This window comes from Podarcis erhardii (assembly GCF_964252035.2).
Source record: "Podarcis erhardii genome assembly, chromosome: 7".
NCBI classification, from domain to species: domain Eukaryota; kingdom Metazoa; phylum Chordata; class Lepidosauria; order Squamata; family Lacertidae; genus Podarcis; species Podarcis erhardii.
In genome coordinates, this window is record NC_138511.1 from 55,141,030 (window position 1) to 55,166,120 (window position 25,091).

The 25,091-nt window shown below is 46.2% G+C and overlaps 1 protein-coding gene across 5 annotated transcripts in view; it reads right to left on the reverse strand.

The window, feature by feature from the left end:
* Window positions 1-25,091, reverse strand: part of NDRG4 (NDRG family member 4) — a 53,262-nt gene that overhangs the window by 11,640 nt on the left and 16,531 nt on the right. For 3 of the 5 annotated variants that reach the window (XM_081872102.1, XM_081872101.1, XM_081872100.1), the window contains exons 4-9: window positions 11,615-11,720; window positions 5,433-5,553; window positions 4,507-4,569; window positions 3,918-3,978; window positions 3,197-3,283; window positions 1,144-1,200 (exon numbers count right to left, since the gene is read on the reverse strand). In XM_081872102.1, the coding sequence (XP_081728228.1) occupies window positions 1,144-1,200; window positions 3,197-3,283; window positions 3,918-3,978; window positions 4,507-4,569; window positions 5,433-5,553; window positions 11,615-11,720 (495 nt within the window). Of the gene's footprint in view, window positions 1-1,143; window positions 1,201-3,196; window positions 3,284-3,917; window positions 3,979-4,506; window positions 4,570-5,432; window positions 5,554-11,614; window positions 11,721-16,538; window positions 16,722-25,091 lie in introns of those variants that run through there. The other 2 variants (XM_081872104.1, XM_081872103.1) reach the window with 2 other exon arrangements.

The window sequence follows — 25,091 nt, forward strand, 5'->3', positions numbered from 1 at the left end:
CTCTGCTGGATCCACCTGTTTGCAGGGCACAGCTCACCGCTTAAGAGCCAGGCTAAAATTGCAAATCTAGGACTCAGCTGTACTTAACTTTTGCCCCACATTTTCCAGAGACAGGTCTGCACTTTAAAGTACCTTGTCTGAGCACTTTTCTTTGCCCCTGACACTTTCCCTGCAGAAACCCACCCTTTGATGCTGAATCAGAACAAACAGCAATTTGGGTTTTCCACAGATTGCTATTTGCTTGGATTCAGCAGTAAAGAGCAGGTTTTTTGCAGGGAAAGTGTAGGGGGGGGGGGAACAAAGCACTTGGATATGGTGCTTTAAAGAGCAGACTTGTGCCTAGAAACACAGCACAAAATGAAGTCTGGTCACCCCTGCAATTTTGAGTTTGCTGAGCAGGCTGGCTGGCTGCCACCCCTGATCCTAGGTAAGGAAAGGTATTTGATACCCTGCCAGAAGGTGGGTGCTGCAGACAGGTGGCTTTTCACTTGGTTTCATATTTTCTCTCACACACACATCCCAGCATGGTCTCTCTGGATTCATCCTTGGGAAGAGACCTGCGTGAAGTTTTAAAGGAGCCCTGCTACCGTTCAGGCCTGGCTCAGGGCTTCTGTCTCAGCCCTGAAAATGTGTCATTTTCGTGGGGCAGAACTCTGGATCTCTTTTACAGAGTCTCTGGCATTCTGTTGCTATTGACTGCTGAAACTAAACAGGGACTTCCTCTCTGCCCCAGGCCCTCCACACCTGTAAGTGTCTGCTTAAAATGCAGCCACCTGGAGATCTCTGTGCATCACAGGGTCACATTTGATATTTTTTACTGTGGGAAACCCAAGCCCTCTTTTGGTGGCTTGCACTAAAATATTGCCAGAACTAGGTGGGAAGCTGCATCACAGGAACCAACACCTTGTCAGGATGTGACAACCTCCACCTGGCTGCCTCTCAAGCTCCTTGCATGGGAGACTCAGACTGCAATGTCCTTTTAAAGAGGTTCCCCCAGTCATTCTTGGACAGGGCCAGCTAGAGGCTTTCAAGAAGTGTCTCAGTCTTGCCCTTTGACAGCCCCAAAAGCAGAAGGGAGGAGATTAACAGAGAAGCACTCCCCACCGCTCCCAGCTCCTTCCATAGCTGTTGCATGCTTCTTACCTGGCTGAACAGGTGAGTCAGAACTGTGTCAGGCAATGTGCTGGTCAGGCCAGAGAGCTGAAAGTTGAAAGCAGAGCATAGGAGCATAAGAGTAAAGAATTAATTGCCTTGCAATATCAGACTAACAGTCCACTCTGATGCCCTCTGAACCTGAAGTAAGTGTGACTTTCTTTCTAAGCCCAATTGATGTTCCACACCTAATAGCTGTTGACAATCCTTTCCTGTTCCATGAATTTGTCTAATTCAGCCTTCCTCAACCAGACTACAACTCCCATCAGCCCCAGCCAGCACAGCTGTCTGGGGCTGGGGATGATGCACATTGTCCAAAACATCTGGAAGACCCTTGACTAGGGAAGGCTGGTCTAATTCCCTTTTAAAGTCATCTGAGCTTTTGAGCCCATCAGTGTTATTTTGTGGTCACTATGAAGCCCCAAATTATATGTGAACTCAGGGGGGCAGGGGGCAGACTAAAGACAGGCCTCTCCCTCTGCAGTTCAGGGATATTAAGCTAGGGCAGTCCACTGTGACCCTAAGGATGACTGAGAGTTTATGTGCTTGAAATATCCTACAGGTGAGTCAAGAATTTCAGTTAGCACATTCCAGGCAATGGACGGTCAGGAGTGGACATAGAACCCAGTTACTTGGTCCCAAGCCAAGTGGGGAGCAGAACTCTTGGGAGGAGCTGTCTTGTCAGCTGAGGATGGCCCACTGTTGCCCACCTGCCCTCTGTCTCCTGAGATAACCCATCATCACACACCCAACCAAGTATGTGCCAAGCTGTGACACCCACAGAAAGGAATGGCAGTGTGCCCTGGTGCAGGGCTCCAGGTTGGAGAAGCCTCCATCACAAGGCTGGAAAATAGGAGCAAAGGACTATGGTAACTACTATACAGATCCAGCACTGCACTGAGCCACAGGCAGCTTTATTTTGAGAGGTGTGGGGGTTTTAATTGCCCCAAGAATGGTTGCATGTGAACACGCTGCACACCCCAGTAGCCCACTGAAAAAGATCTAGCTTGTTACATTAAATGTGTGAGCAGCTTCCAGGTCTGGCCCTCTAATTAGGCAGAGTGAGGCAGCTACCTCAGGTGGCAGATGCTGAAGAGTGGCAGCAGCAAACTCTTTAGGGGCTAGGCTCTGTGTGCCATTTGCACACTCTACACATCCCACTCTCAACCCTTCTGTGCTAAGTCACTCATTGCCTTCATTGCTGAAGGTTGAACTGCTTTTCTTCTCAAGTTGTGCAAACGGTGAGGGGTGTGGGGAGGTCACAGGGATTAAGCAAACAGATGCAAAATTGATTATTATTTTTTTGCACAGGTTATTGCGCTCTGGGATATTCAAGGCCCTAGATGGAGATTAGTAAACAGCTGCTCAATTTGAGATAGCACAAAAATGAAAACCCCTACATGCCTGGGTTGGGTTAAGAAAACCCTGGGATTTCTTAATTATGGATCAATTAGCACAACAATTTAGAAGCCAAGAAAGGAGACAGAAACAGATCATTTTATGAAAGACTGGCAGGCAGTAATAACAAACCTGGAAACTGAACCAGTGAATTAGGACAAGCCACATGAGGGCAAATGTACTCATCGTTTGTACTAATTACCTCAGAATATATTGCTGTTTGTTTGTTTGTTTGTTTGTTTGTTTGTTTGTTTGTTTGTATGCTAAGCAAACCAAACTAAAAGTGAGCAATCAGGGAGGCCATTGTAATTAGTTTTTTTATTGATAGGAAAGGAGGGGATTTTTTTCCTTCACATTTTATGTATTAATGGCAGTTAAAAATGGATAAAACAATAAGTTGCCAACACCTGCCCCCCAACATGCCCTGTGCTCCCACTCTATATGGGCTGCTCTGTATGGACTGTCAGAGGGAGTTGCATGAACTTTGCTTTTTGCACAGATGTCCATGGATCCAAAGAGACCTCACTCAGCTGTCAGTCCCCAGAAATGAGTCTACTTGAGCAGCAGCATCAGAAACCTTAATTGGCCTGCAGAGACTTGGCTCTGACACACACCCAGTAGCAGCAGGGAGGGGAGGTTGTCTCACCTTGGTGGCTGCCCAGTCAATCCAACCTTTGCCATTGGGGTCCACATTGACCAGAACAAGGCCTTCAACCAGATCTGGGAAGATCAGCTAAATCAAAACAGATAGACAGGCAGATGGAGTTTATTCTGGTTCACAGATGTATCCACTGGGACAGAGAGGCAATTAGTAAGCATAAAAGTGAGCACCATAAAGCAAGCACTATATCTTTAGAATCTAAAAATACAAATATGCTGATTGGATAAACTTCTCTAGCCTTCCCCAACCTGGTGCCCTCCAGATGCTTTTAGACTATGACTGCCATCAGCCCCAGCCAGCGGAGCAGTGCTTTTCTGGAGCTGATGGGAGTTGTAGTCTAAAACATTTGGAGGGCACCAAGTCAAGGAAGGCTGCTCTGCCTAGTAACAAGGCACAGTCAGTCCAATTCAGAGCCACAACTTGAGACTTCCCTGGGGAAGTCAAAGGGGGGTGGGGTGGAGAAAGCGCTTTCTCTCCAAAGCCCTGAGCTGCAAGTCCCAGATCACTTCAAATAGGAATTGCTGGTACTATCACTCTTCTTACCCGGCAATCAGCTTCATTGAGTAAGCATGCCAAGGATCAGACTGGAGGTCCCTGCCCTGGAAAACACCAAAAATGGTGCTGGGCCTTGATAGTTTTTTAAAAAACCCAAAACTCTTGTCTGGCTACGATGCAGGACACACCCACCCACCATCTGATCACTTACAGCAAACTTGGCAAGGACATAGGCGCCTGCTCCCACACCAATCCCGATCACATACTTGAACCTGTGGAAAGAAAAGTGATCAGTGGTCCCCTAAGCAGCCACTTCCCTTCCTTCCTCCCACTGGTGGACTTTTGTGGCTGTCTTCAAGCCTCCTTCACTCAACTAAAGTTTGATGCTTCATGTTTGCCAAATATCTTAATCATAGAACTTTTATAAGACAAATACTATCAGCTGATTTATTTCCTTCCAAGCAACTCATTAACCAGATCTAAAATATTCCTCAGCTTTATCAGTGGCAATTTATCCAATTACTTCATCCACCATTCACTCATGCCATCATTTTCTCCATCCTGCTGCCTTCTGGATGGATTGGACTACATCAGCCCCAGCCAGAAGGACCACATGGTGATGGGGAAGATGGGAACCAGAGTCCAAAACATCTAGAGGGCAAGAGGCTGGCAAAGGTATGATGCTTTTGCTCCAAGCTAAATTAAAAACCATCCTCCTCCTTCCACTGCCTCTCTGGGAGTCCTGCCCCATCATGTGATTTCACATCACAGCAAGGAAAAGTAGGTCACCCAAGGCTCACCCAAAGTGCTGGACGACACTGGGCAGCATGGCAGCTAACTGGTCCATGGAAGGATACTGGTACCTGTGAAGACAAAGCAGGAGAGTCAGGACACAATGTTGAAGTCTTTTCCTAGCATGATGGGGGAGATCTGAGGGAAAGACCGACCAGGGACTAGGGAAGCACCCCCTTTTTTTGCTCTTCTGGGGAAGCCCCAATTCTCCTTTAGAGAAGTCCCCGTCCTCTGAGCCAGTCCTGGGCCTCCCCTTCCTCCCCCAATCAGTGGGAGTGTGGGGCTGGCCTGCTTCAGCATCTGAGCTATTGGTTGCCCATGCCATTTACCCTTAGAGAAGGTCCAGCCATGTTTGCCTTGAACCAGGGCCAGCTCACATGACCAACATGACTCATACCCAGACCCATGACAGTTATTCCTCCCAGGAAGAGTTGATATCAGCATGCAATGAGAAGGTCGTCATCCACCACAAGTTTCACATCCTCACTAGGTTGCCAAGTTACAACCATCACCACAGCATGACCCACAAGGGAGTGTTTGAGGGACTCTGTTTAAGGCAGGGATGGAGAACCCTGTGCCCTTCCAGATGGGGTCCAAGTGCAATTCTCGTTGGCTCCAGCCCACCTGGCTGACGGCTGGAGATGACGGAAGCTGAGGTCTGACAACACCTAGAGAGCAACACATTCCTCATCCCTGATGGGAAACCTGGCCAGGTGTGGCCAGCTGTGCTGGAAGACAGGTGTAGCAATGATGATCAAGCAATCCCATAACACAGCAAGAACAGAGTGTGTCCTAGACGTTTCAGACTACAACTCCTTTCAGCCCCAGCCAGCTCAGCCATATGATGCTGGTGGATAATGGGAGTTGTAGTTGTAATCCAAAATGCCGGGAGGGGTGCCAGTTTGGGAGAGGCTGCTCCATGGGAGGCACCTACCCCTGAGGGAACTGTGAGGCCCCCGCCTGCTGCCCAGGAGCATCCACATGGCAGACCACAAAGTGCTTGGTGATCTCTTGCATATCCTCAAAGTTGAAGAAAGTGTTGAAGCAAAGCTTGTCTGCAAGGGATCAAAGTGGGGGCGGGAAGAGAGACAGAGTCAAAGTCAACAGGACTCAGGACAAAAAAAGGTTGCAAAGAAGCATGTCCTTGGAAATAAATTCTGAGCACTGGTTGCCCTGCCCTTTATTTTATTTTATTATTGTATTTATAGCATTTATAAACCATTGTTTCCTCCAAGGAGCTCAAGGTGGTGTGTGTGGTTCTCAACTTCCTATTCTATCCTCACAACAACCCTGTGAGGTAGGCTAAGCTGAGAGGCAGTGACTGGCCCAAGGTCACCCAGTGGGCTTCAGGGCTGAGTGTGGATTCGAACTCCAGTCTCCCAGGTCACAGTCTAACACTCTAACCATGAACACCACACTGGCTCTCCTGTGTGACCTGTTTGTGCCCTAATGTCAGCCAGGTGTGGGGAGGAAGAAATATTCCTTTCGAGCTGTTTCTGCACCAGTGTAACTGCCTAGTGCTGGGAAACCATCATCCCTGGCCCTCAGGGGCCCAGTAGTCCAACTAACAAGGAACCTGTGAAATTGCTAGGTGCTTAAAAGGGTCGGAGAATGACACAAATTTGCATTTGTTCATTGTTATGTGTAAATGTAGATTGAATTGGTGGGTGGTTAACTGCACTGGCACCAGAGCCCTCTGAAGAGACACCTCTGCCACCAGACACAGGTGGCTTTGAGAGGTCAGGGGAACCTCGAGGAGACTAAAAGGCTGTCCCCAGAGCCTGAAACAGTGGTTCCCAAACTTTTCTGGCCACTGTCTTCTTGGTTCCATAAACTGCTTGCCCCCCTCACTACTCCCCACTTTGGGAACCACTGATAATGCCTCATGGCCTAGAAAAAGGCACTGGCCTTTTAAGTGGCCAGATGGCACATCCAGAGGATGGTGCTTCCATCTTGACTACCACACCCACACACTGAAGCTCTGCCAGCTCATCCAAGACTCTGCTGAGGCAACTTGTGTCGCCTGCCTCAACCATAGCCAGCAGCACTAGCCATGGGCCTTGCAGAAGGCCTGGCCTGCTTTCCCCAGCTGCTCCGTGGGACCAGGCCTACTGACCTTCCCCTTTCTCGTGCCAACTTCTTGCCTTGCTGGTGGAGAACACCATTGCGCCAGTCCTTGCTGCCGAGTGTGCTAACCTTCGGCGTTTCCCACAGAACAGACTTCAACCTCCAGATGTTGGTGGACTCCAACTCCCCAGCCAGCCCCAGCCAGCACAAGCATATGATGCTGGGGTTGACGGCAGCAAGCCATGCTGGCCCACACACACTTTAGGGCAGCCTTTGCCAACCTGGCGCCCTCCAGATGTTGGACTACAACTCCCATCAGCCCCAGCCAGCACAGGGTCATCTAGTGCAACTCCCTGCAACACAGAAACACATACTGGACTGCAATGGTTTGCCACTGGCATTGTCCAGATTCTCAGGGACAGAAATTTCAGGGGAAAGGGGTGGCATGGAAACAAGGTCCCTGGTCCAGCTCTGCTCCCAGCGCAGCCTAGAACAAGCCTGCAAGGAATCAGCCTGCAGCTTTTCTTTCTGTTCTCTTGACAGCTTTTTTCCTGCCTCCCTCCTTTTTCAGGCTGTGGCAGATCAGCCTCCCAGCCATCTTTCCTGCAGCCCCCCTCTCCCTCTGCAGCATTCCAAGGTGACCTTTTTGGACAAGCAGCAGCAGTTTCATGCCGAACAGTCACATGACTGCCGCCTCCTCGCCCAGCCACATCTCTTCTCCCCCACCCCAGCAGCAGCAGCAACAACAACAGCAGCCTCTGCCACCAGGCAGCCTCTGCTAAAGGCACAGGGCAGCAGAGTAGGCCTGATTTTTCCTGGTCAATTAGTAGCCCCTGTGACTAGTTTGGAATGTCAACAGTTGCCATCTGCACTGTCAGACTCTTGGGTTGCAGCTCAGTGGAAAAGCAACTGCCTTGCCTGCAGAATTCAATCACCAGCATCTCCAGGAAGGGCTGGGAGAGATCCCTGCTTGAAGTCCTGGAGGGCTGCTGCCGGTCAGTGCAGACAATACTGAGCTAGATGGATCAAGTGGTCTGACTCAAAATCATAGTTTCCTATGTTCCTTATTGTTATGATTGGGGAGGCAATCTCTGAAGGGTTAGAGTTTGAGAAGACTCCAACTAATGGATTCCTGAACCCTGGCTGGAAGAGGCTGCATATCAGGGGCCATAACTGGCTGTTGCTTTGGAGCCAAGTTTGCTGAAGCTATGAGAGAAGCATTGAGGCACACTCTTTGGGTGTAATGTTCTGCAGCCCCTCTCTTGAAGGCTCCAGATGTAAATATGTGGGAACGAACCATATTTCTAAGACGTGGAAGACTCCGCGGTGCTTTGATTTTGCAAGGGAAATTGGCAACCACCATACTCAAAATGTACAAGACATTATTGGGCACACAGGTGACAGCGGGCATAAGGAACAGGACTCAACAATAGGGCCTTTAACAAAATTTATACACTTCTTGATTGAAGTAAAATCTCTAACCAGTTTACAAAAACCATTAAAATTATCGAGAAAGAAAAACAGTTTAAAATAATTAAAACAGACAAAAAAGATTAAAGGGTGCCAACATCTACATGTCTGAAATAAAAAAGAACTTCCTTAAATTCTATGAGAACCTATACAAAAGAGAAGAAGAAGATTTAACGGGCATCGCAAAATACCTAGAAGAAAATAGTCCTAAAAATATATCAGAAGAGGAAAGAACCGCCTTAAATAAACCCATAAAAATAGAGGAGATCCGAGAGGCAATCAAAAGGATGAAACTGGGGAAAGCCCCAGGCCCAGATGGGTTATCTGCCAAGTATTACAAGGTCCTAGAGGAATACATAACACCAGTACTATGTGATGTAATCAACGAGATACTAAGAGGAGGAAAAATGCCAGCATCCTGGAAAGAAGCCTATATCACGATGATTCCGAAACCAGATTCAGACAAACTTAACATCAAGAATTACAGACCGATTTCATTATTGAATAACGACTACAAGATCTTCGCAGATATAATGGCACACAGACTTAAAAAGTGTTTAATTAATCTCATTCATATTGACCAGGCCGGTTTCCTTCCCAACAGACAAATAAAAGATAACATTAGACATACAATAGACATTATTGAATATTTAGAATGTCATAATGAAATTCCCGCTGCTTTAATGTTCGTCGATGCCGAGAAGGCTTTCGACAATGTCTCTTGGGGTATTCTGATAAAGTGCCTGGAAAGATCAGGGATAGATGGCACATTCCTGGAAGGAGTTAGAGCAATCTACACACAACAAAGAGCTAGATTAATTATTAACAATACCCTGACAGAACAGTTTGAAATAGCAAAAGGCACTCGACAGGGGTGCCCTTTGTCACCGCTGTTGTTTATCACAGTTTTAGAGATAATCACAAACAAGATACGAAAAACCCCAGAGATCCGTGGCATAAAAATAGGAGCGAAAGAATATAAACTGAAAACATATGCAGACGATCTTATGCTGTCATTGGAAGAACCAAAAGAGAGCGTCGGCAAAGTGTTAAAGCTATTAGAGGAATTTGGAAAATTATCCGGATTTAAATTAAACAGAGCAAAAACCAAAATAATGACCAAAAATATGGAAGAAGAAACCAAAAACGATCTTGAAAGTCAAACTGGAATTAAAATAACTAAAAAAGTTAAATACCTTGGAATCTGGTTAACTATGAAAAATATAAATCTGATTGAAAATAACTACAAGAAAACATGGAAAGAAATAATGAAGTACTTGGATACATGGAATAGAATAAATCTCTCGTGGTTGGGGAGAATGGCAGCGATTAAAATGAGCTTACTACCTAAATTACTCTTCCTATTCCAGAATATACCGATAATTAGAGGAACCTCAATATTCAAAGAATGGCAGAGATTACTTTCTAAATTCATTTGGCAGGGAAAGAGACCAAGAATTAGATTTAAATTGCTGACAGACCAAAGAGATAGGGGTGGTCTTGCGGTTCCAAATTTGAGGTTATATTACGAAGCAGCATGTCTTTGTTGTGTAAAAGACTGGATTGTCATCAAAAACAAAAATTTGTTAGATCTAGAGGGGTTTAATCTAAGATTCGGTTGGCATGCCTATTTATGGCGAGATAAAGGAAGGGTTCATAAAGGTTTTTCTAATCACATTCTCAGAGGGCCACTGCTGGAAGTGTGGGAAAGGAATAAAAAATTGTTGGAGCAGAAAACGCCCTGGTGGTTATCACCAATAGACATTTTAACAATTAAAAAATTAAACATTGAGGGGGAAAGATGGACATATGAAGATTTACTAACCAAAACAGAATCCGGGTGGAGGATTAGACCTTATGAAGAAATAAAAAGCAAGCTGACTGGCTGGATTCAATACCATCAAATTAATTCAATGTGGAGGGAAGATAATAAGATCGGAATAAATGACAAGAAATCTAGATTTCAGATTGAAATAATAGAAAGTAAAACAAAATTATTATCAAAAATGTACAACCAGTTGCTTGAGTGGGACACCAAGGACGAGGAAGTAAAGGAAGTGATGGTGAAGTGGGCGGTAGACCTAGGGTACAACATAGAGTTTGACAAATGGAAGGCATTGTGGTGTAAAGATATGAATTTCTCAGCATGCACGACACTAAAGGAAAACATGTATAAGATGATGTACAGATGGTACATAACGCCGGTAAAACTACATAAAATGTATAGAACGGGCAATAAACTGTGTTGGAAATGTAAGAGCAAGGAGGGCGATTTCATCCATACGTGGTGGACGTGCGAGATTCTCAAAAAATTTTGGGAATCCATCTATAATGAATTAAAAAAAATTCTTAAATATACGTTTGTTAAAAAACCCGAAGCCTTCTTGCTGGGGATAATTGGTAAGGATATCAAAGAAGAAGATAGAACCTTTTTTCAATATGCAACGGTGGCCGCCAGAACCCTCATAGCACAGTACTGGAAAACACCAAAAATCCCAACACTAAAGGAGTGGCAACTTAAACTATCCGATTATTTGGAGTTGGCTAAATTGACACAGAAAATAAGAAATCAAAGAAGTGCAAAATTTAACAATGAATGGAATAAATTTAGGATATATATGGAAATAGAGACAAGGGGAAAATCAAAATGTTGATCAGAAACACATATGTACTTACAGAAATCACAGTAGGCATGAGATAACGCTTACTACGTAAAAAGTTTTATTAAGGAATAGACACAGCAGATAGATAAACAAGGCAATATTTTCCGAAATCGAGATAAAGGGAAGTCGATCAATGTTATTTAAAGTTGTATGTATTTTGTGTTTTTCTCTTTTTTTCTCTTTTTCTTTTTCTTTTCTTTTTTCTTCTTCTCTTTTTCTGTTTTTTCTTTTTCATTTTGTCTTTTGTACGTTTGTGAAATATATTTATGTCAAAATTTAATAAATAAATAAATAAATAAATAAAAATAAAACAGACAAAATAGATTAAAGGGTGCCAACATCTACATGTCTGGATACATGCCTTAAATAAAAGTTATACCCAGGCCCTGAAAAGAGTACAGCGAAGGGCCTCCTTGATGTCAAGAGGCAGGGAGTTTCTTATTTGTCTGTCTATCTGTCTGTCTGTCTGTCTGTCTGTCTTGATTTTTATCTGCCTCTTGATCTGCTGGACCAGCTTAGTCTAAGAAGAAATGCAAGAATTTATACCCTTTTTAAAAAATACTCATTTTATCTGAGGAAGCATTTGGTGTAGCTCGGAAGCTTATGTTGTCTTCAGACTTTTGCTGGCCTAATCATAGTTCTCTACCCAACTCTGTGTCTCTGTTTCTTGGTCACCAACTAAAATTGGGCCCCTCTCTTCTGCCTCAAAAGATCTTGGGACTCACAGCCCCAAAAGTGCAAATCAGCCAAGGAGGCCTCAGGCACTGAAGTTGGGGCCTGCTGCCTCCATCCTGCTCCTTTCTGGTGCCCAAACCATGAAGCACAGTTGGTCCAGTCAACAGAAACTGAGAACCTCCCACCCTTTGGTGGAGTTACTCCTCTCCTACCTTGGTCAGAAGGAAAGTGCTACACTTACGATTGAGTCCCACATCATGGTACGTCAGGAGAGCCGGGCGATTTCCCTTCGGGGACCCCCGAATGACGACATGCAGCAGCCCATATGGAGTCTCGATATCGTGCTCCTGGAGGAAAGATGGAAGAGAAAGAGCTGTATCAGTCCTCGCCTGGCAGGAAGAAGGGTCCAGGTGCACATCGCTTGATCCACTTCAGAATGGAGGAAGAGGCACCTCCGTCTTCTCTCTCCGATTCCCACTTTCCAATTTTCCTTGTGGAAGGCGCTGCTGTTTGTACGGTCAGCCTGTTTGTATGGTTAGAAGAAGCCAGTCCCCATTTTCCCATAAGACCTCAGAAGTGTGGAAGCCTGGCTCCCCTGCCCATCCTCTTTGTGTGTTTCCAGGGTCACCACAAAAGTCATCAGCAAGTATGGTGGAGTAGTTAAGAGTGTCAAACTAAGACCTGGGTTCAAACCCTGACACCCTCTGCCATGAAGCTCACCAGGTGATCTTGGACCAGTCACTGCCTCTCAACATATCCTACCTCACAGGGTTGTTGTGTGAATTAAATGAGGACTGTGTACGGCACCTTGAGCACCTTGGAGAAAAAGGTGGGATATAAATGCAATGAAATAATAAAAATAGATATAATAAGTGGGCAGAGGGATGAACATCCATATCCTGCATGGGATAAGTAGGGTTCCCCTCTCGTAAAACACACATAGTAGCAATCTACCTCATGGAGCTGCTGTGAGAACAACCTGAAACACCCACTTTTTAAAAGGACTCCCTGAATGATTATAAAAATGATGCAAATAGACTGCAATTTGTTAAGTTGAAGCGATACATTTCTAGGATGATGGCCTTGGTTAGTCAATTCCAATAACGATGTGGGAGCGAGTAGATCAGGGACCAATTCATCTGTTCTCTCACACCATGGACCCACAAGAAAGAGAGAGGCAGAAAATGGGGGTCAAACAGCAGCAAGGAGGAGGCCAACTTCCTGCCAGGATGGATCAAATGTATCTGAACATAGCTGATGATGGGGCATCTGACTATGGGTCCCTAGTGATCCTGGCCTAGTGAAATTATTCAAAACAGAAGGTTGTGATCTGTCCCTGTCCTGAGAGGCTGGGCATTAATGCCCCTGATGCCAACACATGAGTATAAAAGGGCCACAGTTGCCAACAATATTCAGAAATATTCTAGTGGTCCATAGGACTCAAGGAAGGGATTGGGGCCCTGCTGCTCACTTGGAAGAAGGCAATCCAGATCTATTATTAGCTATTATTATTATTAATAATAATGTATATCCTGCTTATATGCCAAATTAGCTTCTAAGTTATTTACAACTGTAAGATCAATCCACAATTAAAATACGGAATATTACAATATCTTTAATTAAAATACACAATAAAGCCAAGCTGTGGGAAAACATAACCATTAAAACAATTTTAAACAGAAACAGAAACAGCTAAGCCAATAACCTTGGAAGCTGGCTGTTCCAGGCTCCCGCTCATGGCAGCTCCCCTGTTCTGTTCAGTTCTACAACATCCCAAATTACACACACACATTCCAAATGCAGTTGCAAAATAAAATTGGTATAGTTTCCCCCAAGCTGGTGTCCTCCAGATGTTTTGAACTACAATTCCCATCAGCCCCGGCATCATTTGGCCATGTTGGTTGATGCTGATGGGAGTTGTAGGTCTGGGGCAGGAAGGCTAGCATGAAGGTCATTCTGCCTTTCCTGATAATCCCCAATATGCTATTCAACTTTTTCACAGCAGCCACCATCCTGGTCAACATTTTCATTGATAAAATGGATAAAAATACTTTTAAGGCATACATAAATCTATCTCTGTAAGCTGCTTAGAGGATTTGCTTACAGCTAAGGGATATGCAAATTTTGTCAAATAAAATTAAAATGAGACAATTCAACTATTATTGAGGTAATGTTTTTGAAACCCTTTAAAAACTTGAAAGTGCTGCAGAATAGCTTAGTATTGTTATTCTTTATTATTCTACTAGCTCCTAGACATGGTGGTTCTGCTCTGCTTCCACAGTTGAAGGCAGTAATGCTCCTGAATAACAGATGCTGGAAGTCACAGGAGGGGAGACGACTCTTGTGCTCAGAGACTGCTTTCTCATGGGCATCTTGGTTGGCCACTCTGAGAACAGAATTCAGGATTAGATGGGCCCTTGGCCTGATCCAGCAGGCTATTTCTATGTTCTTCCTTTTATCTGGAGCCAAGTTTTGGCAGTGGAGCCCCTTCTCAGGGCCAGGTCTCTGTTCTGGAACATCTTCCTGTTACATGGGATAAGCTTTGGTATGGTTCAGCCTCAACCCACACTAGTTAAGCTCTAGGGACAGCGAGACAATGTGGCTCCTTCTCACATCAGTATCTCACAAGCATGACCAGCATCACTTGCGACCAGACAGTGTTAGCCGAGGTTCTCATGCTATGGTGGGAATATTTCCTTTGGGCTTCAGAACATGTGCAGGCTGCCATTGCAGCATGAATGAGTAGCTCCAAATAACTTGTACATACCTGGGATCAGGGCAGGGCGGGGGGTCACCAGGGTGGAAGGTGTCAATTCCAGAAGCTCCACCACCTCCCATTTTTGATATTGTACATCTATTGCATCACTGTTTTGATATAGTCTTGCTATTGCATTTTATTGCTCATTATTGCAAGCTGCCTTGAATGCTCTTGCAGAAAAATGCAGAATATAAATTAGATAGATGGAACATTAAAAATGAGGCCATAGATAGGGCATTTGGGATGGGAGAGGCCAGCAGCTCTGCAATGCACAGATTCCCCCTCTGGGTAACAAATGCCCAGTTTGCCCTTCCCACTCCAGAATGGGAAGGGGAAAGGAAGAGGGCCCCTGAAGCAAATGCCCAGAGTGCCCCAGGCTCCTATACTTACTCTCACGTAGTACCCTACTCAAGACATCCTCACGGCCTGTCAGATTGGGCTATGCGGCCCAGCGGCCTGACTCAGTACTAGGCGACTCACAGCTCTTCTGAAAGACCAGCTTCATCAGGCTCCTCCCTCAGCTGACCTCTACAGCAGCCATTTCAACTGGCAATAGCATATGGGGAAAGATGGAAGCAAGGAAGGGCAAAGAGAGACCAAAGTGGTAGCGGCGGCAGAGGCAGCCATGCCAGAAAGGAGGGCAAGAGGGGGAGGAGGAGGAGGAGGAGGTTGGCTCTCGTGATCCAACAGAACTCATGGCTCCCATTCCACCCCAGCAAAATCTCCCCACCGAGCCCCACAGAGGAAGCTGCATATTTTAGAAGCAAATGCCTTTTGGGGGGGACCCTGTAGATTAGAGGCAACAACAGCCACACAGTCTATTACCCACCCCCATTCCACCCTGTAGCAGGGGAGCAGCCAAAAAGCTGCTGTAAAGAGCACTCTCCAGTCATCTGAGGGAGGCTCTGCTTGGCCACCCGCTTGTCCCCTTCCAGTCCCACCACCATCCTTGAGGAGGATCAGGCTGCAGTTATGGGAAACTCCTCCTTTCTTCCCTTCATCCTGGCAGGTTTAGCCAAGATTATCCCCACATCTTGGAAGTGGAGTGAGATGCCTATCAAGAGCATCAGCAATGCTGGGGCGGGGGGGGGGGGGAGAGGGAGGGAGGGAGGGAGGGAGGGAGAGAGAGAGAGAGAGAGAGAGAGAGAGAGAGAGAGAGAGAGAGAGATCCCTGTCAAGGGCAAGCTTTGCTCAAGGTCAAACAGCAGGGCAGAGCTGAAAGGCAAGACAGCCCTCCATCTGGACAGCCCTGGCTCAGCTCTGCCTCCAGGCTCCACCTGCTCTATCCTTGATGGGGAAAGCTCTGTGGAAGAAGAGTTTGCCAGGGGTGGTCTCAGCAAGGACAGAGAGACGTCTTGCCTCAGCTTCATGGCGCCAAAGATGTTCTCCTCCTGCTTTGCAAAGGAGTCCCGACACCCAGCACAAAGCCACAGATGAGGTTCTCTCCCTCCACCCACCTCTGCAAGCCAGGCAGGGAGGCTCTAAGAGGACAGCCAGTAGGAATGGGAACAGCGAGGGAAGGAGGGAAGGAGCTGTGTACGTGCCAAAAGGGATGCTGGGTGTGCAGAGAAAATGGTGCACTTTCTCTCCCCAGATGCCACACATGCCCTTTGCACAGCAGAGAGGTGACACCAGGCAGCAGCATGGGCCTCAGCGGAACCTCTCGCCCATCTGCTTGCTGGGTGCTTCAGACACAACAGCAAGGAGGGAACCTGCAGGAACCAGCCATGGATTATCCCCTTCTTCCTCCCCTCCCCCAAAATGCCTGCAGCCTCAGCCCTTGTCACTGCAAAATGAGGAGATGCTTCCCCTGCCCGCCCGCCCGCCCTGCTAGTTGCACCCAGGGAATCCACAAAGGTTTCCCATGCCCTGTCTCCATAATGCACCATCCAAGTCTGTGATTGTCCCAGAGGGAAGCAGGAACAAGAGGCTTGGTCCATCCTGTGGACCCCTTTCCCCTCAATGCCAGGTTGAAGCAATCACAGAGTGTGCTGGAGCCAGGGCAAAATGCCTCTTTGCTTTGCCACGAAATGCCTACACATATCTCCTGGCATTTAAATGAGAGGGCAGAACCTCCAGGCCAAGCTGGTCTTTGGCAATCGGAATGCATCGTGCCTTGATTTCTCCTTCCGTGGCTGCAAAGGGAAAAGCACCACCCGCATTCTAAGAGAGGATGGCCCAGGCTGTCCTTCAAGGCTCCTACCTGGCACACGTGCTCAAGGACTAGTGCAGATCCATCCCCCTCATATTGAACTGTGTTAAGCTGGGGCAGAAAACATTGAGGTTAAGGAGCAGGCTGGGGTCTCCAGTAACGTTGGGGAGGGGTGCCCCTCCCCTTGCCCAGCAGTGGCATGCAGCAGCCCCACCACCTGCACCCCCCCATCTTGCCTTGCTGAGCTGTACCTACCCCATCCCAGCACTCTGGCATGGTGGGCTGCCTTTCTTCTTCTGAAGGAGAAGGAGCAAGAGCAGCAGCAGCAGCAGCAGCAGCAACGTCCTCCTCTGCCTCTCTGGCCACTTCCAGCTCTAGACAGGCTCTCCTCTCTCTCTTTCAGCTGGGAAGATGCACAGCTCTGCAGTGGGCTGGCCTCTTTCCACCGGCCTTGATAAAGGAGACCCACCCCCCTGGATTAACTCCTCCTCCTCCCCAGCTCACCAGGGAAAGATTGGTTTGAAGCATTCTACTGCTCAAATGGAGCCCAGTGATAGGCAAGGGCGGGGAGGTGGGGGGGGGATGAGTCATGCTCCCGCTGGATGGAAATGCACCTGTTTGTTTTTATTTATTTATTTATTTATTTCCCAACAACATTACTACACAGCCAGCCAGTCTCCATTTTACCCTCATGAATAAAGATGGGAGCGTGCAGGCAGAAGGGCAGAGTGCTGACATTCACTTTCTACGGATGCACCCCCAGGAAGAGGAAGCAGTTCTGCAGGCTCACAAAGGGCCCAGCATTGCATGCCTGCATGCCGCACCCCACTAGCATGTTCTCTGAAAGGTGGGAAGGAGAAAGCAAGACAGCCCAGAGGTGTCCCAGCTAGAGGAGGAGGAAGAGCACTCTCTCTCTCTCTCTCTCTCTCTCTCTCTCTCTCTCTCTCTCTCTCTCTATCTCTCTCCCCCTCTCTGGTGCACTGCAGTCATGCTCAGCCTTCCCACCTGCCTTCTCCATAGGAAGGGTTAGAGAACATCAAAGCACGTCAGAGAAAGGACAGAGCCTTCCTGCTGCATTCCCAAGTTTCTCTTCCTCTAAACCAGCTCTCCAAATGCAGATGCAAACACACACACAGTCTTCAGGTTGCAGAAATGGAAAGTCTATTCCAAGGACAGAGACACTCAAGGCTTGGTGGGGAGAGACAAGCAGGGAGGGTATCAAGCAAACTCCTGACCTCTCATTAAAAAGCTGTGAATGGATACCAGCTTAAGGGTTGTGCATTTGTGCACTGAGAGAGCAGTGGAGGGAGGAGACCTGGGGTGGGTAGGCAGCAACCAGCCCACAGGCCCACTTCCTTGCTCCAGCACCCCATCACTTCAGGGAGTGCAGCAGATTTTGGGGGTATGCCCAAGGACAGGTTGTTTCAAGTCTGAGAGGTGACAGATCTGTATCTGCAGCATCTTTGACATTGCCCACCTTCTGCTGCAAACACCAGCCCTCCTGAGGACATTTGCTCTGCAAGAGGAGAGTAATACACATCAACAACCTCTTTGCCTGGGGGGAAGCAGTTCTTCCCCATAGGTGGGGTTTGTCAAGCACAAATCTAGTCCCTTTCTCCAGTATACTTCAATCCTCCAAATAAATATATTTGTGTTCTCTGTGTCACAAAGAGTGCTGGGTTCAGAACAGATGAGAATATATAGCCCTATCTCAGGGCACCGTTCATGCTAGGCATCAAAGTTGGAATTCCCAAGTTTCATTCACTCACTTCTTATACTACATGTTCCACATGATGACACCATACAGTCACTGCCACCCTGTATTTTCCTTGTGGTTCTTCCACCATCTCTCAGACCACACTGAGTGGAATTTTCTAGAAGGATGGAAGAGTACCACAATCTCCACATGTGTAAATATGGTTTTAAAGGAGAGGGGTTCAACATGGGCAGCGACATGTCTGGAAAGTTAACTTGTCACAGCTCAGCACACATTGATCGTGACATTTGTGGTGGGTGCTGTTTTGTGACCCTGTTTTTATTTTTTTAATCAACTTTTTAAAGTGTCACTAACATGCTTCTCTAGCTACATTTTAAAAGCAACAATGAAAGAGAGGTATGGTGCTATAACACCATCATGATGTACCATAATTCTAACATAGTGTTACAACACCATGCCTTGGTTTCACTAAAAAAAGCCAGAAGAGCATTTAGCAATAGATAAATAATGATTTTTAAAAACTAAAGCGGGGTCATAAAATGGCACCCACAATAAGGGCTTTAGTTACTGTGTGCTGAGCTGGAAATGGACACCCACCCACAGCAGCTATGTCATGCCCACTGGTTCAGAGAGAACCAGAGAGTTGCATAACATTTTTTCAAAATGTGACACTCCCAGTTTTTTAAAATGTGACACTGCAGCTAGTGCCAGACTCATTTTACCCTTCAAGCAAGCCACCAAGATTGTGTCAGGAGGGCCCCTGAATGGCACCAGCGGAGCCAGCATCCAATATCAGTGACCCACCTCCTGTGGAGCTGTGGGCACGCTATGCATTAGCAGAGTAACAGCAAGAAGTGAGGCTGTGGAGGCATTGCCACCGCAAAAGCTTCCTTTATTTACAAATCAAAACAACAAACATGGCTAGCGTGAGCAGCAGCTTCACACACGTCTGCTCTGTCCGAAAGCAATGAACAAAGAGAGAAATTACAAAAGCACACAGGACGGAAGTTCAGTGTCTGAGTTTCATTCCCACACTCCTATCACAAAGGAATGTAAATAGTGGATCACAAGATCTGTATGTAAATAGGCTGCAAATGTGCTAAAATCTGCAGCAATGATGTCATGAAAAGGGGGAGGATGTTAGTATTTTCATACTAACAGATTGCTTAGACTAGCGTTTGCCAATCTGGCAAGATGCTTTCCAGATGTTCTGGACTACAACTTTCATCGCTATGCTGGAAAGTACCAGGTGTGCAAAAGCTGGCTAAGATTGACCAACCCAAACCAAACCGAAGTGCAGATAGCTGTCAAGCACAGGTTGAGGTCCAGGTAAAGAGAGACCTGACCTCACCTAGGTGGCCAGGAGTTTCACAGGGTGCAGAATTTGCCCTGGATCAGTCCATGTCTGTTTAACAGAAGAGTAAGAGCCTCAGAGGTGGGTTGTATTGCATTTGCTGCCTTAGCTACCGGCTAATCGCCTACCATGAAGATGCTTCTCTTGCATTTCACCACTGACCTCCCTCCCTCCCTCCCCCCCTCCTCAGCAGCCTCATTACCTGAAACTGCAGAGTGTCTGTGTGGAAGGCCAAAGAAGGGCAGCAGTATCCCATGCAACTGTCAAGAGGGAAAGAAGTGCAGAAAGGCCCAGAAGTAGATTTAAAAGCAGGAGTCCTCAGAACCCCAAAGAAACAGTTGCAGGAGGAGGGTGGAAACATTCCAATGGTCATCAGAAGAAAGAGAAAGAAACAGAGGGCAAGAAACCAAGGAAAGAAAGTAAAACAAGGCACGACAAGCTGCAAGGACGTACAGTAGACTCTTCTGGACTCAAAGCCTGGAATGGGAGAAAAGCTCTGAAAAACTGCTCTCTCCCTCTCCACTCCACAGATTAAAAGTGACTGCTGCCTGGCTTGGCTCCCACAGAAAGAGGGAGCAAAGACAGGTTGACACCAGATTTCCTCAATCTGACGCTCTTCAGACAGTTTTGAAATGCAGGATTATTTTTTCCTGTCTTTTTGGAACATACAATACAACGGCAGTAACTAGTTAGGTACTATTTCAGTAGTCTAATTTGGTTCATTATCTCAAGCAATTTCAGCTCCAGACAAAATTTGGGGGAAATGAAAGTAGCATTACTTGCCCCATTTTAATTCTGCCTTTCCTCTGAGGAGCCAATCCCCAACCCTTATCCTTGCAACATCACTGTGAGGTGTGATTGGTGAAGCTTTAGGCCACCTCATGAAGTTTGTGCCTGATTGGAGATTTGAATCCAGCCCTCCCTGTTCTAAGTCTGACACTTTATCCACAATGAGATCCTCAGTTTTATTATGAAGACAGACAGACAGTCAGACAGTCAGACAGACAGACAGGCACACACACACACACACACACACACACACACACACACACACACTTCACACCCCCATAAGTTGCTGTACACATGAAATGAGACCAAGAAGCTGGCGTGTTTCATATTGTCTCCTCAATGGGATTCTTTATTAACTTGAATACCATTCTTAACAGTCTGAAATCTGGCATAGTGTGAGTTGGACTCTGCAGTTGGTTATAAATTTTGTCAGGTTTTCAACATTGTGGTTTCTTAGATGACAACTTAATTCCGCTCTATCTAAAATCAAATCTGGCAGGCCTGACAGATTCATCAGAATCTGGTCCAGAAACCAGATCTTTTGGTTTGCAGAACAATTGCAGTCTGCAGAAAGCTCCAGGTCCCAGATCACAGCCTGGGACAGCCGAGGTAATTCAGGCTGAGCTTGCTCATTTGAGACAGAATCCAATCTGTTGCCAAGCTCTGCTCAGGGCTCAGCAAAGTATGCAAATAAAACCACTGTCTGTGGTGCTGAAATAGGCAGAGCTGCCCCCTGGCATACTTCAACTGGATCCCAAGGCTAGAAATAGGATCCTGGCTTACTTGGTTGTGTCTGGTTCACCCACACTTCCACTTGCCCCGCTGCTTTCCCCTACAAAAACACACGTTTTAGTGCTGAATCAGAACAAACAGCATCCAGGATTTCCAGAGATTGTCATTTGCTGCGATTTAGCACTAAAGAGCAGGTTTTCAGGGGGAAAGACATGGGGGAAAGGCCAAACCGATTGGACCCATGCTTTCTAGGCAAAGTGTGGATGAGCCCATTGTCTATGCAGTCAACAGCAGCAAGCCCTTGGGGGTGAGACTTGCAAGGATGCCAGATGTCTCTGTATGATGCACAAGCTGGCAAATGTGTATGCTGCAATCACACCTTAAGGTGTACACATATGTAGACTCCAGAGTGTCCATATGCATGTGGGTGTCACAGATCAGATTTTTCCATACACCTTCATCCACACATGAGCACTTTCAGTTGAACTCTGTCTCATTGCTTCCCATCCACACTAGTGGGAGGTGCTTGATGAGATGTCTTGTTGTCCCCTCCCCTCCATTAGTACTTCCTCATCCTCCATGAGTTCTGGAAACCTGAGGTCTATTGTGGGCATGCCTGCAGCTTTTGGTTTACCTGGGTGCGCTGCCATTTTTAAAAATTATGTTTCTGATATACCAGAAAACAAACACATTTTTAAAAGTGTGTGTCACGCCATTCCCAGCAGCAGCCCACCAGTGGAAGCTGGGGGTCTTGTGAAAGATGGCATTCAGAAAAATGTCACTACACATACACACACAAAAAAATAGCCCACACAATACATTTCAATATGTCCACAGTTGGGTATCATGGGATATTATGTTGGATCCCCCCCCCTTACCACTTTTATCTGTAGATCAGGAAAGACAAATTAAATGGGGGGGTGAGAGTGTGGGCTGCCAACTTGGATGAGAACAATGTCATGTGGATGGCACAAAAAACATGCACACATGAAATGCACTGGATGCCCTGTGAACTGCTGCTTTTACACAGCTCCACTGCCTTTTGAAATCAAATTCATTTGCTTCTTAGCCTGGAATCATTCTATGGATATATTTCACTCTTGTGCTCCCGAAGTAGCATCTGTCTGTCTGTCACATAATTTCTAATCGAAACAAGGTGTGAAAATACAGCACCAAAAAGATCATTCATAAAAAAAACAAGTGAAAAACACACTTATCTGTCTGTCTGTCTGTCTATCTGTCTGTCTGTCTGTCTGTCTCATAAAGTTGTGGTGTTTTTAGGCTGTGTGTTTGTGTGTGCGTGCATGGAAATGAGTGTTTGCAGAAGCAGACTGAGTGTGGAGAAGCAGCCCTAATTAGCCTCCAACAAGTGAAAGAGGAGAAAGAGGAACATAACGCTAAGGCAGCTGCTCCATGACTGGACTATAGGGAAATATGATGAGAGAGGGTGGAGACTTGGCTGTTGCTGCACAGATGACAGCAACGTTTGCCAGGTTCAAACCCAGAAAGGAGTTTCAGGGGTTCCATGAAGCTTGTCTCAAAGAAAGGCGAGAAACAGAAGCCAGAAAGGAGTTCCTGGTGGATGTTCTGGTTTTTATAAGGCCAAAGACCCTGGGAGGCCAAGGACCCTCTTGGCTCAATGTTGCCACTGTTTTGCATAGGGGTCACTTTAAAGGGCCACCCCTGGGAGAAGTTAGCAAATTTGGAATGCAGGGAGTTTCCATACACTGAGTCAGAACATTGGTTCAACCTGCTCAGTATTGTCTGTTCTGACTGGTAGCAGTTCTTCAGAATTCAGAAGTCTTTCCCAGGTCTACCTGCAGATGCCGTGTATTGAACCTGGGACCTTCTGCATGTAGAACTTATGCTGCAACACTGAGCTACGGCCCTTACCCAAAACAATCTAGATTTATTTAGAAATTAACGGCACTATTTCCAAATTTGTGTGTCTGAAGAACCAACCAATAAAGGTGGAGCATGTAAATAAAGCATCTAACTCTCACTGGTATGACCACAGGAGAAATCCTAAACCGATCAAAACTGCTGATATTGAAAGGATTCAGAATTATTTGGGGGTAGCCAGCATGTGACCAGAGAACCGGAACGAGGTAAGAAATTGGTTGTGATTATCCAAGAGAGATATCTTAGGTAGGGTCCACACAGTGGACTGTTGCAATGAGAGAGAAGCAAAATCAGTTCCAAGAGGTTATTAAGAAAGCCAAACATATTTCGTAAACCAATGTTGTGGCCACACCTGGAATAGGATTTGCAGTTCAAGTCAACCTGTCTCAAAAATAATATTGTGGCACAGAAAACAAAAAGGGGAAATTATCCTGGGGCTAAAATGCCCTCCACACATGTAAAGGTTGAAGTACTGTAGCCATGTTTTTCTCATCTGGAAAGCCCCACTTTGTGGAGGTCAGAGAGATATTTAGAAAATTATGAGCAACATGAAGAGGGGAAGGTTTCCTCCCCCAGTTATAATATGAGAGTGCAGCATTGCCTCTGTGGTGTAGCCCAGAGGAGGAATTGCCATGGGGAGAAGGTGACCAGACTCCTGCAGGGGTGAGATCCTTGACAGCAGGGCAGAATGACATCCTTGCTCACCACTGACAGACATTGCTAGCTTCTGCTTAGCAGCCAACAGAGCCCTGAACTGTTTGGGAACAGGCTCACCTTTGGCCCATATGAGCCTGCTCTTCATTGGAGGCCCTCTTTAGCATCTCATTCTACATGCACCGACAAAGTATTCAAAATTAGGTGGGTGGTGTCTGAGGACAGAACTTTTTGGCGTGCAGCGCTCTGTATTGTGTTTTTTAATGGCTTGTTGAATTTTATGAATATACTAATTTTACTGACCCTCGGAAACTGCTGCTAGTGTCATTTGTGTGGCTTCTATATCGTGCTTTCCCTGCTTTCACGAGATGCCGCCCTGGGCATCTTGCACTGAAAGGTGGTCTACAAATCCAATAAATAAACGAACAAAAGATGAATCACTGGAGTTGAGCTTCAGTGAACCTCATCCTGCAATGACTTGCAATAGGAGTACAAAGTAGCTCACAGACCAGAAATAGTTGATTTTAACCTCTTCAGCATGCTGGAGACATGAATTGATGTGATTATTTTTTAATCAATGCTCGCAATGACCAGAAGCGCTCCTTCTTAGAGCTGGGGCAGCAGAAAGAAGGCTGTCACTTGTGCCAGGAAACAGCAGGAGTGATTTCGCGGGCTGTGTTGGGGCAGCATTTGCAGTTCCTAATGGGAAGAACAGCTCATTCCCATCATTCACAGGCCACAGAACATTGTCTACCTGGAACTGAAACGGAATAAAACCCGGCTCTAGCAGTTATTTCATTCATCTATTAATTCATTCTCTCTCTGTATCTTTTATGAGGATAAGTGCACACAGATGTTTAATGGTCTGTGTTCCTGTGCCAGCTCCTACAAAAACTGTCCAGATTTCTGGTGACAAAGCAGGAAAACTCTCTGAAGATGCAAAAACCCAGAGCCCTCCAAGGAAACTGACAGCCAGGATAGTTTAAAGCCCAATGTAGTCACGCTGCACAAGAGCTTCAAAAAGGACCTGGACTTACATTATCAGGAAGAGCAGGAAAAGCAGATTATGTGAAATTGAAGGCAAAGAATTCAACTTTCTGAGAATTTCATGGTTCTTTAATTTTTAAAAAGCAAGATCCTTTACAGCTATAAAGTGTCTGGGCACTGATGGTTGAAGTTTCAGAAGTCAGAGCAGCTGCTGAACCAGATTTTCAGCAGTCCCTTCTCATGGTGAGCAAAACTAGAATGTATAATACAAAACAGCAAATTTGAACAATTTCATATTGGTCAAACAATCCAGCTATGATGGGCACAGAATTTTAATACTTCTAGCAAGGAGTATACACTTGAAAGCAAGCGGACAGAGGCTTTGTGAAATGTTAGAAGAAAATGACTGAGATGCTTGTTACCCCCTGAACAGCAAGAAATGTGGCTGTGGCCACACTGAATGAAATGGCAGTAAGTGAAAGGAGAGGTCTCCTCCTACCAGGTTTTGGTAGAGGTCTCTGGTGTGGTAGCTGTGGAAGGTGGAGCAGGGAAGAATGTGCACAGTGAGGAGGTGTGGTTAGGAGGAGAAGGAGGAGAAGGAGGAGCTCTCCTGCCCTGCTTTTGAAAGTCCATCTAGTTCTCTAAAAGGTCTAGGCAAACACATTGAATCTCA